The 12870-nt window shown below is 38.9% G+C and overlaps 1 protein-coding gene across 1 annotated transcript; it reads left to right on the top strand.

Annotated features, from left to right (window-relative positions):
- Positions 1-11155: 11155 nt before the first annotated feature.
- Positions 11156-11809, top strand: LOC131078176 ((R,S)-reticuline 7-O-methyltransferase-like). Its single transcript, XM_058015846.2, has one exon. It carries the CDS (start codon positions 11156-11158, stop codon positions 11807-11809), a length of 654 nt encoding a protein of 217 aa, XP_057871829.2.
- The last annotated feature ends 1061 nt before the right edge of the window (positions 11810-12870 follow it).

The following is a 12870-nucleotide window of genomic DNA, read 5'->3' as shown; positions in this document are numbered from 1 at the left end:
TACCGAAAGAAGCATTCTTATCGAAAGTACGATCAAACAAAAAGATATCGATAATAATATGAGTTTCGAGGAGGCTAAAAGGTATGTTACCGATGCAACTTTATCGAGCAAGATTACTAATGAGCTCATTAATGAAAGAAGATAGTGGAAGCAAATCAACAAAAGATAGATGGCCTCGATGAAACAATAGACCCATTCATCGAAGGAGTGTAGTGATGTCGATAAAAAAAGTGCATCGATGGAAGGATAAAGGAAGTTACTAAAGCCCAAGGTTTCTTCGACATAACACCCAATGATGTTTTATCAAAAAAAGGGAATCAAAGAAACCTATCGGTGTTTCATCGATAAGATGATTTATCGAATAGACTTGGGCCTCGATGAACTTCAAAAGGGACTTATCAAAAGTGTTGTTTTGATCGATGAAACCAAAGGAGGTTCCATCGATGAAGCAGGGCTAACGAAGAAACTTCAGAATCGGTAGGATATGCAATGAGTACAATGAAGAAGATAGTTCTACCGAAATGATGAAATTGAATAAATTGGGGAAGGTTTCATCGATAGGATTGTTCGAGAAAGGAGGGTGTCGAAGAGATACTAAAGTTATTGGCCGACAATGGCATTTTCATCGAAAGATAAAAGGTTGATGAAACATAAGAGAGTTTCATCGATATAAATAGGGTAGCGAAGGAAAGGGAACACTGATGAACCTAAGAGGGACTCATCAAAAGCATTGATTCCAATGAAAGAGGATATCAAAGAAAGCAAAGACAATTTTCATTGACGGGAAAAGGCTACCAAGGAAACAATACCATCGGCACAATGAAGGAAACTTACCGAAAGAAGCAATCTTATCGAAAGAATGATCACGATCAAATAGAAGGAGGCTACATCGATAAAAGATATCAATAAGAATATGAGTTTTGAGGAAGCTAAAAAGCATGTTACCGATGTGTGTGGTTAAACCGATGCAACTTTATCGAGGAAGATTACTAATGAGCTCATCGATGAAAGATGATACTGAAGAAAATCATCAAAAGAAAGATGGCCTCGATGAAACAATAGACCCATTCATCGAAGGAGTGCAGTGATGTCGATAGAAAAGGTGTTTCGATGGAAGGATAAAGGAAATACTGAAGCCCAAGGTTTCTTCGACAAGAGACCCAATGATGTCTCATCAATATAAAAGGTTATCGAAAGAAAGGAAATGCTTATAAACTTTAGAAAGGACTCATCAAAGATAGTAATTCCATCGATAAAAGATATCGATGAAGGTGGAGATGGTTTTTATTGATGGGAAAAGGTATTCGAGGAGATAATACCATCGGTGCAAAGGGTCACTGAAAGAAATGTTCACATAAAAAGAATAAGGTCGATTAGACAAAAGGCAGTTTCATTGATAAAAGATATCGATAAGGAAATAGGTTTCGAGGAGGCTAAAAGGCATGTCTCTGATATGCGTTGTTTCGCCGATACAACTTTATTGGTGGAAGAAGTATTCGGTGAGACAATAGATCCATTCATTGATGGGGCATTAATATCGATGGAAGAAGTATTTCGATGGATAAATAAAGGAGGTCACCGAAGCCCAAGGTTTCATCGACATAAAACCCGATGGATATCAGATAGGAAGTGGTGAGGAGACAGCCCTAGCGACTACAAATAGTATATCGATGAATGAAGGAAATACGTGATCGAAGTGATATTCAAAACAAAAGTATTAGTTAACGACAGTTGTTGAAAAGCCAATATTTGAACTGAATGTTTGTCTGAGTATCTATATGAAAATATAGAGGGCAGGAAGAGGAATAAATAAGGGGGTTAAAATAGAGTCTAGGCAAGAGAAACATAAGGGGATGAAAGGAGGAACATGCTAACGACAAATTAGGACACGAAAACAAAAGATTGATGCCTTAAGGTGGCACAGATAGGAGATTGATTCCATCGGCTCCCACATTGGCCAACTCATCTGCTCTTTTATTTCCCTCCCTATAAATATGATTGATTTTGAACCTATCAAAATCTTTGTATAGGTCAAGAGCTTTTGACAGCAAATTATTTAGTCTCCAATTAGGCATACTACCTTTCCTCAGAGCATTGACAATTATAGCCAAATCTCCTTCAATTTCCAAGTTCTTACCTCCTAGTTTCTTGCATAAATGCAGACCCTCAACCAGGGCCATAAGTTCTGCCCAATTGTTGGTGTTGATGCCAACCGGAGAGGCAAGGGTTTCTAGTTCCCTGCCTTCCCAATTATGAATAACACATCCTATCCCTCCTTTCCCTGGGTTGCCACAGGATGCCCCATCAAATTTTAGCTTCATCCAACCTTCGCCTGGGGGCTGCCACCTGCATGCATCCCTTGATCGAAGACTTGCAATAGTACCAACACCTACATAGGGAGGAAAGGATAAGCCTTCCCAACATTTTTTCATTTTTTCATCCCAATAAGTGATAGAAGCATTCTTCAATGTGCCTGATGACAGTCGGTTGTTCATGAGCTCAGTGATAGCTGACTCTACCCTGTTAATGATTCTGGGCACCTCTAGATTTTCATTCTTAAAGAGACGTCTATTTCTCTCCTTCCATAGTTCCCACATTATGGAAGAGGGAAGAGCTGTCCATAAACCTTGAAAGAGACAGCCATGCCTGAGGAGGGGCCATGCCTTGAGCATTCAAAAGATGGTGTGGGGGAAGGCTGTAGACCATTCAAGTTTGTTGGTGAACCAGATCCAACATTTGTGAGCAAAGGGGCAATTAAGAAGGATATGATTAGTGTCTTCCTCATCTTCCTCACAAAGAGGACATCTACTAGGGCCCTCATACTGCATTCTTCTAAATTTGTCCACAGTTAAGAGCTTGTTCTGAACTGCAAGCCAGGAGAAGATACCTGCCTTAGGCAGACAGTATTTATCCCAGCAAAGTTTCAAGGGAAGCTCAGTCATAGGTCTTATAAATGATTTGGAGATGAGAGAGTACCCTTCCTTGGAGTTGTATTCTCCTCTTAGAGAGCCATCCCAGATGAGCTTGTCCTTATTACGACCTAAGGCAATGTTCCTTGATTTGAGAATTTCCATAAGTTTTTGTTTATCCCTTACCGGGATATCCTCATCTTCCTTCTCAATCCACTACCAACCGGCCCCATCTAGTGAAGGGGAGATATAGTTGTTTAACAGGGGTCCTCTATGTGATTCAAGAAGGATATGAGTAGAACCAAAGTGATGGATATTATCAATAGCCTTATATCCACCCCAAGAATCTGACTAGAAAAGAGCTTTATCCCCAGACCCCAGGTTCCAAGTACATCTATCAGAGATAATCCTCCTGCAATCTAACATAAAATTCCATAGGCAGGACCCTTTGGGAGGGTTGGTTTCTTTGAAGATTTGGATAGGATTCCCTCCATTAAGGTATTTGTGGTGCAGCAAGCAAGCCCATTTGAGGTGGGGGGTTCTGAACATCCTCCAGACCAACTTGGCACCCAAGGATTTGTGCTGATCGTGAAGGTTTTTATTGCCAACTCCTCCTTCTTTAGGTTTGCATATCTTATCCTAGGATATGAGTGATATTTTACGATTGTCATTAGCACCTTGCCAAAAGAAAGTCCTGAGATGCTTATTGAGCTCTGCAAGTTTAGAAGAAGATAAATGTTGACAGGAGAGGTGGTAAATGGGCATAGCTGACAAGATCGATCTAACCAAGGTTTCTCTACCTACAAATGAGAGCCATTTTCCTTTCCAAGTGTTAATCCTGGACTTGATTTTATCCACCAAGTTGTCCCATAATTTTGAGGGTCTTCTACCCTTGTCAAGGGGAATGCCTAGGTATTTGCAAGGAAGAGTTCCTTCACTAATCTCCAAGACATTGCTGATCACTTTTCCTAAGGAGAGGTCTATGTTGAACATAAAAACTACAGAATTGGCCAGATTCACCTCTTGACCTGAGGCTAGCATATAGGAATTAAGGATGCCTTTGAAGGCTCTTGCTTCCTTTACACTTCCCTGCCCAAAAAGCATCGTGTTGTTGACAAATTGCTGGTGCGTAAAGGGAGGGAGGCCACTAGTAATGGGGATTCCTTGGATCCCACCTTACTCTTTGGCCTTAGAGATGGATCTACCTAGGGCTTCAGCCATGATGATGAAGAGGAAGGGAGACATAGGATCTCCTTGCCTGAGCCCTCTTGAGCTGCTGAAGAAACCTTCCGAGGAACCATTAACCAAGATCGAGAATTTGGGGGTGGATATACATTCAAAGATTAGGTTGATCCACGATTTGGAAAATCCAAAGGCCTCCAAGCATTTGCATAGGAAGTGCTAGTCAACTTTGTCGTAAGTTTTGCTTATGTCTAATTTGACTAGCATACTTGGTGCCCTATTGAGCTGGACCAAATGAATGGCCTCTTGGGCTATAATAACCCCATCATAGATTGATCTATCTACTACAAAGCTAGTTTGTTCTTCACTAATGATAATAGGGAGAAGATTCTGGAGTCTGGCTGCTAGAGTTTTGGTTAAGAGTTTGTACATAGTGTTGCAAAGGGCTATTGGTCTGAAGTCATTAAAGCTTTCAGGATTCTCTTTTTTGGGGATGAGAGCTAAGAAGGTATTGTTGATTTCTTTGAGAATCTTACCAGAGTTCCTAATACCTTCTAAGGCATCCGTGATCTCTATCCCCATAAAACCCCAACATTTTTGGAAAAAGCTACTGGGGAAGCCATCCAGACCCGGGGCCTTGTCAGGATTCATCTTCATAAGGATAGATTTAACCTCCTCCTCAGAGAATTTATTTGACAGGATTTTTTTGTGGTCATCATTAATGAGTTTTGCAAGATTCTTGATAATATTGAGTTGGCCTCTGAGGTTGGAGCCTTCAATATTGTTTAAGATTCTATCAAAAAACCTTGCTGCCTCAGAGGCAACATCATCCGGTTCAGACAGGATGGAACCTTGGAAATTCTTAATTTTAGAAATTCGATTGACCCATCGCCTCTGCTTAGTACTATTGTGAAAAAACTTAGTATTTCGGTCCCCATCACTCAACCAAGTCTCCCTCAATTTTTGTTTCCAAAAGATCTCTTCATTTGAGAGTGTCTTTTCACAGTCAGAGAGTAGAGCCTTTTCTTTGAGGAAGAGATGTTCATCCATCCCCTTCTCAAGAACCTCAATGTTAACATTCTTAAGATCATTTTCTATTAGGAGTTTTTTATCGAAAATATTTCCAAAATTAGTCATGTTACATTCTAAGACCTTCCTTTTGATAAGCTTTAACTTGCTTGTGATAATAAACATCTTTGAACCAGAGAAAACAGAGCTTCTCCACCAGTTCTCAATTAAGTTTTAAAAGTTATCATCTTTGAACCACATGCTCTAAAATTTGAAGGGACATTTTTTAGGGGAATGGTCAGATAATATGATTAGTTGGAGTCGGAAATGGTCAAATCCTGCTAAAGGGAGGGGTTTTACATTTCGGGTAAAGTTAAGCTCTAAGAGCCCTCCATGGATAAAGAGCCTATCTAGTTTCTCAGCAATGTTACAGAAACCAAGCCTTCTGTTGTTCTAGGTGAAGGCATTATCTGCCGTCTGGATTTCCAATAGGGAGTTCCTATTGATCCAATGATTGAAATCTACAGCTGCTGGAGGAAGTTTGTTGCTACCTCCTCTTTTGTCTGCTACCTTAGTGATAGCATTGAAATCTCTCCCAATGATGCATACATCATTTGGGAAACTTCTGAGGAAAGACTCCAGTTCCACCCACACCCTAGCCTTATCCCTATTTTGGATAGGACCGTAAACGTTAATCAATTTGAATCTTAGGTTATTTTTATAACTTACTATTTCTCCTCCTATCCAATTTTGCTTAATCTCTAAAGGTGTAAACGAGATGAATCTAGAGTCCCAGATGATGGCTAAGCCCCCTAAGGCCCTTGTAGCAGGGGAGTGCTTTAGCTGTCTAATGCTTAGTTTTTTCTCAAAAAGGGCTATATCAGAGAAGTTCATTTTGGTTTCTTGGATTAACATTATATCTGGTTTAGAATCAGAGATGCAACACTTTAAGATGTGCTATTTGTTAAGGGCATTCAAACCCCTAACATTCCAAGTTATGATTTTCATGGCTCTGTGGGGAGGAACTTCCCCTCTCCTACATTAAAAAGAGTAGATATTTTAGATTGACCCTTGGCTTCTCCATCCTTGATCTTAGTTCAGCAAGGGATCTCCTACCTCTTCTCTTTCTATGTTTAGCACAATCAGGAGAGTCTTTGCTTCTATCAGAGCTGAGAATGCCTAGAATATTTGGGTTATCATTTTTTAAGTTATCTAATGCTACAAAGAGTTCATCTATTTCTAAGTCGACTCTAGTAACATCCACAAGATTTTTGACCAAGAAATCCCTTTATCTTTCAAACTCATCATCACAGATTTCATCAACCAATAGATCCATGAGGTCATATACTACTTCTTCCCCTACAAAATTGGCAATGATTTTAACTTCCCTAGCCACTCGATCATTCTCAGATTCTACAATTGGATCAGAAACAACCTTCAGAGATGGAGGGAGAACCTCTGCCTCCTCGAAGCCCTCCATACTTGAGACTAGAGAGATTGGTTGACCTTGTAAGGATGCCAATCCTAGATCCAGGGAAAGCCTATCTAGCTCTGCTGATTGCTAAAAGGCAATTTGTTCCATTAAAGGGGGAGACCCCAAGGGACTCAGCCTCTCTGGTCGAATGAGAGAGCTAGATGATGACAAATTTATCAGGTCAAGCTGCTCTTTCTGGGGGGATAACCTCATTGAATTCACCATCTTCCAAATCTCGATCCCCTAGAAGAGAGTCAGCTATAGGTGAATTTATAGTTAGTAGTGAAGGAAAAGGGGAGCGAGAGGGCTTAATAGGGGAGCTATGAGGATGTAGGTTAGAGGTAAGATGATTAGGCTTAATATCAATCTTATAGCCCTCTAGGGTAAAAGCCCCTCCTTCCACGAATTTGAATGGAGTGCCATTAGACTTGAGCAAAGATACAGGGAAAGGTTTCTCAGAGGGGATCTTCCTTGGCATAGAATCTTTGAAGGGACCATTATAAAAGGATAATTCTAGGGTTCAACAAGATTTATCACATTTTAGAGTTATAGGCTCTAAAGATTTAATATTAATATTCATTTTAATGATTAAGAGCTGGTTAAAGAAGCTTAGGGCTGATTTTTTTCCTTCTACAAATTTACCTATTTTGTTGCCTATTATTCTTAAAAAGTCATTATTGCGCAATTCTACAGGGAATTTATCAAGTGAAATTTCTCTATTAACCATGCAAGAATTGAATTGAGATGGGAGAAAGAGAGGTTGCTATTCCCAGCAATCAAACCCTAGACCTTTAAATTTTAATATATCCTCATTAAGAAATGAATATCTAAGATTCTAATTACCACATTCAATAGCTAAGAAATTATCAGGAAGGATGCCAATTCTTACTTGGTTATTGAAGGAGGATGACACCCAGTAAGCAATTTGTTCCGATGGGATCCCCCAGCCTTTCCACCGAGCAAAGATCATTCTATCACTGCAATGCATTTGATACCTAGCCTGAGTATAATTATCAATTTCAATGACCAACCTATTAGGAGTAGTTGGGGAATTCGAAGGTAGATCCGACATAGGGTGCTTAATTTCCTTAGAATTGTGATGGCCAGAGGTTTCCATCTCCTCTGATTTGGGTTATATCCTTCCTTGCACAGATTTTGGACCACTGACTTTGAGCTTTTCGTGGTGGGTTTTCTTAACCCTAATTTTATTTTGTTTGCCCATGATGCAACATCATTTTCGGCTCGAGAGAATCTCTCCATATAAATGTATGGTGAATGTGAAACAATGCCCTTGTTAGGGTAACAATTATCCAAAGAAGCCTTCGGGATGGTAATAAATTCCTCTCTCTTTTGTGTTTAAGGATTTTCCTATCTCTTTAATGGTGCCCTAGGGTTCTGTTGTGTCCTTCTCCAAGCCAAGTTAGCTATCATAATTGAGGAAGATGCCAATTCACCCATATTTTTCTGGCCGGATGGGGGGCCCCTTGGAACCCCGACAACCCTTTTGCATATATCATTAAGCTGTAAATTAATCAAATTTTCTCCTGTAGCGCATGATTGAGAGGCATTCAGGGCTGCAAATCTATTTGAAGTGCCCACAAAATTTTTATGGACCTTATATAAATTTATTCCGCTTTGCCAATCACCATTATTCCTCCCTTGCTTTCGAGGATGTTTTGAGGGTTTTGCAGAAATGAATCTTCTTTTCGCATATACATCTGCTATTCGCATTTTTGCTATTTTGAATAATATAAAAGAAGAATTTTCAAAGACGCAATATATTATTAGAATCATTAATAAACTTGAAATTTGATTTAAAAAATTAAATGCATTGGATTAGACATGTACTTTACAAAAGAAAAATTTGAAAATGATTTTTATAGTGACTATTCCCAATTTGAATAAATAGTTGGAAATATAAATATAATTTTGTAATTATTAAAATATAAAATTAAATGTAGATTATATGATGGTTGTTCAATTTTTTTAATTCTATATGCTCACTAGTTAAACTAATAAAAAAAATTGAATTCATTTGATGTATTAGTATTAATCCTCCTAGTAAGGATTACAAATAGATAAAAAAATAAATTAAAAATTATTTAAATATTCAATAATAGATGTAAATTTTAACTATTTTAATACCAATTTCTTATATTTTATCTATTTCACCTTTTCAATAAATTAAAATTGACTCAAATATGATCAAATAAACAAATTGTATTCATTGACCCACAACTTTTAAATAAAAATAAGATGATAAATGAATAATTAAAAAGCTAAAAATTGAACTATAATTTACATCACACTAATAACAATCTTCACAACTTTCAAATAATACATGAATTAATTTTGATATTTCAAAAATAAGAAAAAATATTAAAATGAGGTGGATAAAGAAAGCCAACTAAATCCAAGGATTTTTTCAGGAACCCTTAACCTAATCATTGGGTTATAGAAAGGTTCCCAAAACATTAACAACCAAAAACATAAGGGTTTTACAAGGCTCCCTTAACATGAAACATGAGTTTTGACAAGGCTCTCATAACCTTAAAACAAAGGGTATAACCATGGAACTTAAGATCATCATGTACCTAGCAGCTATAGCCTCAAAAAAAAAAAACTTTTCCTCTCCTAAAGAGATCCTCTCCACATCAATAGAAGATGATTTGAACTCAAAAGGGATAGAATAAGAAGAATCTGCAGGAAATAGTTCATAGGTTTCCAAAACTTTTTCTCAAAGGAAACAACCATAAAAACCAAAAATGACCAACAATAGGCAACAAAAGCAACCATCAAGGAGAACTCCACGCCTCCTAAAGAACTCCTCTCCACCTTTAAAGAAGAGGATCCAAACTCAATAGGATTACTAGAGGAAGAATCCACGAGAAGGGGAAACCTCACCCGAAACTAGCCCAAGACCAAGCATTCGAGGCCAAGATCAACCACCAATGGATTTCTTTCAACCTCTTCCCCACAACATGTGACCACCTCCAATGGGAATGCCTCCACCTCAATAGGATCGACAAAAGAAACAAAATACCATACCAGGAGCCAACCCCAAACCAAGGATCCAACAAAAAACCCCAACGCAACAAGAAAAGACTCCCACACCAAAGGAGTCAAGTGAGGAAGGAATAGGGGGAAAAGAAAAATAAAACCAAAACCATAAGGAGCCAACAAAGATTAGCATGGCTCCAAAAGAAAAGAGACCCCACGGCTAAAAACAAAGAGAAAGGACAAAAGCATCTAAAGACACAACCCATGGAAGAACAAGGGACAACATAAAAGCCTGAACAACCCCCAAAAAGACCAAACAACGGAGCCTCAAGTCACACCAGAAAAAATCTAGGGCACCCAATGACAAGGAACAAGGAAGCCTATATAGTGATGAGGGTGAAGAAATGCACCCACTCAACACACAAAAACAGGGAAATGAACCCATGCCAAAACACAATATAGCCACACTGCAAAGAGCCCAACCACTAACCACACAAACATTGCACCAAGCAAGCCCTATGGAGTTAGGGAAGAGCTAACCCACAACCACTATTCTGCAAAAAAAAGGAGACAAGTCAAGAGCAGCAAGCCCAAGAGTCAAGACAACCTCAAGAAGGCCACACAACGAGTGTGAAATAGCCCAAAAAACAAACCTCAAGAAGGCCACACAACGAGTGCCAAATAGCCCAAAAAACAAACCTCAAGATTAGAGGGCCGCCAACAAGAAGGGCCCAAAAGAGGACCACAACAAACAAATCACACAAAACAAACAAGGGAGAAAAGGAGAACCCCACATAATAGAGGATCGTTGCATCATCATCTTCATCCCGGTCCCCTTCCTCACCAACGTCTATACCTCCTCCACAAACCCTACTCTTGCTCTCACTGCTGCTCATTGTTGATTTAAAAATTACTGTTAAAAATTAAAATGTTAATAATATTAACTATTAATAATTTATTGTTTATAGATATTAAAATCTTTAAAATAAAACTCTTTCGTGTAAGAAAAGACCCCAAAAAAATTCCACGTGATTGAATGAAAAAAGAATAAATGAGTTAATGTTTTTAATAACATACAGAAGACCTAATGACAATAGAACTCATAATGTTATACCTTTACAATGCTATAATCCCTCTTTATAGGATTATAACCCACCACACGTGGTATAATGGACTGCAAATAAAATCATTTGAAATGTTCAAATCAATGGAAATAGGAAGTTTTATTGGGAGATGTGAACATGGGCACCTTAGAGTGCGTCGGTTAAGCCGGTGCGAGGTAGCTGACCACGGCTGCGTCTATTCTGGTTTCAAAATGGATCTCTCGAACAATGTGTTAGCGACAGGTTAGTCAATCGCAGCTGTTAATTGCAAAATCGACGGTGTAAAATGCGTGACTAACAAGCGTGTTAGTCAATCTGTACTGTCATTTTGGAACCAGAATAGACGCGTCCGCCGACCACTACAACGTTTAAAACGTTTTAGTAAAAGGACTTTCGTATTCCGAAGATTATGGCACTGAAACGTTATATAGTAATCCTTGGGCCATTTCGACTGTGTATATCTTAATGATTGAGAGTTTATGAAAGCTGGAAATATGAATGGTCCAACAGCTCATAAGCCCTGCAACAATGGAGAAATCTATGATGCCATGTTCGAGAGCGAAGAAGAAGAACTCGCCGGACAAGCAGAGGCATGGAAATACACATTTGCGTTTGTGGAGTCTTTGGCAGTAAAGTCCGTCGTTTTGCTCGGATTCCCCGACATCATTGCGCGCCACGGTCCCAAAGCAACGCTTTCCCTCTCGCAAATCGCAGCGGAGCTGCCCAGTGAAAAGCCCGACGTCAGTTGCCTGTTCAGAATCCTGCGCTTCGTCGTTGCCAAGAATTTTTTTAGCGCTGAAACGAACGGAGGCGCGAATGAAGTGAGATACGGCCTAACGCCCGCTTCCAAATGGATGGCAAAAGGCGGCGCGTCGGCGCCGTTGCTCTCCATGGCTCCGGGGCTGCTTATGCAGAACGACGTGACCAGCTTGACGCCTTGGCACCATTTTAACGAGTGCGTCCTCAACGGTGGCGTAGCCTTCGAAAAGGTTCACGGCCTCCACATTTTTGACTATGGTGCGGCGCACCCAGAGTACAGCAACCTCTTCAACCAAGCCATGGCCTGCAACGCCAACATGGTGATAAAGGCCATCTTGTCTAAATACAGAGAAATAGGTCGCCTCTCTTATTAATGCATCTTTCCAGCTTGCTTTCTGTGTGTTCCATCTTCAGTTTATAACTAGTAAAAATTACAAGCACAGTTTGCCTGTTAACGCGGAACAGACTGCCTTAGCTTAAGGAAGATATGATCGTTAAAACCAGTCAGCCACGTGAAATGTTGTTGGAGAAAGAATGTGATCCATTTCTCGTGAGATACGACTTTCCTCGTCTACAATAAAACCGCCGATAGATTCTGCACCAATAGTGAATACTTAAAAACGTTTTCTGACCGACCAAGATAGGACAACTGCACACAGTGGTGATAATGAATATGGCTGTGTCTCCAGATTTTAAATTACTTTTTGTTCCTTCAGCATATATGCATAGTATATAATTTATGAACTTCATTATGTACTTGCACGAATAAAGTTTAAAAAAGCTCATCAGGGTTCTTATTAGTTCCTGCCGAGAGGCAGAAACTAACGCATCCGTTGGATGCATTTTAGTTTTTTACCTCCTTCAATGAGCTTTAAGAATTTTTAGAGCTTCAATGCCTAAGCAAAAGTTGAAATATTTAAATTGGATTAATAATTAATATGATAGTATTTATGTTTAATATGGTTCGTCAATGCCGTTGAAACATTAGATTAAATGAAATTAATAATAATAAAATATGTAGGTGAAAAACCTTTAGACATTATATTACTTTGGAAACCATAGACATATGGTAATTGTTATAGAAATTAGAGGCCAGCTGGAAATCTGCCCTCGGGTACAAAAACCTAGCGTTGTTGTATGCATCAAATACAAAACACCCAATCTGATATCTGTAAAAATCTTTATGCATTAAATGTGATTGAAATGAGTTTGGCAAACTTCACTTAATTTTTAACTTTCGAAAATTCTCGAGTTCTCATTCGTATTGTTTGTTTGGGCTCTTCTGCATCTCATTGAACGCATGTTTATTGTGTATCATTCATTTTCCTGCAACACAAAACAACAATGAGAACAATAGTGAGAAAGACAGGTGACAACATTTTGAGCGATTAGCTAGGTAAGAAATGTTTGTGTGAAATTTGAAATGTTTTGTTCA

This window comes from Cryptomeria japonica, chromosome 1 (genome assembly GCF_030272615.1).
Source record: "Cryptomeria japonica chromosome 1, Sugi_1.0, whole genome shotgun sequence".
Taxonomy (NCBI): Eukaryota; Viridiplantae; Streptophyta; class Pinopsida; order Cupressales; family Cupressaceae; genus Cryptomeria; species Cryptomeria japonica.
This window is presented reverse-complemented; position numbering and strand designations above follow the sequence as displayed.

Bases quoted from the DNA above. Each gene is read 5' to 3' on its own strand.
- LOC131078176 (XM_058015846.2), top strand. From the start codon at position 11,156: ATGAAAGCTGGAAATATGAATGGTCCAACAGCTCATAAGCCCTGCAAC.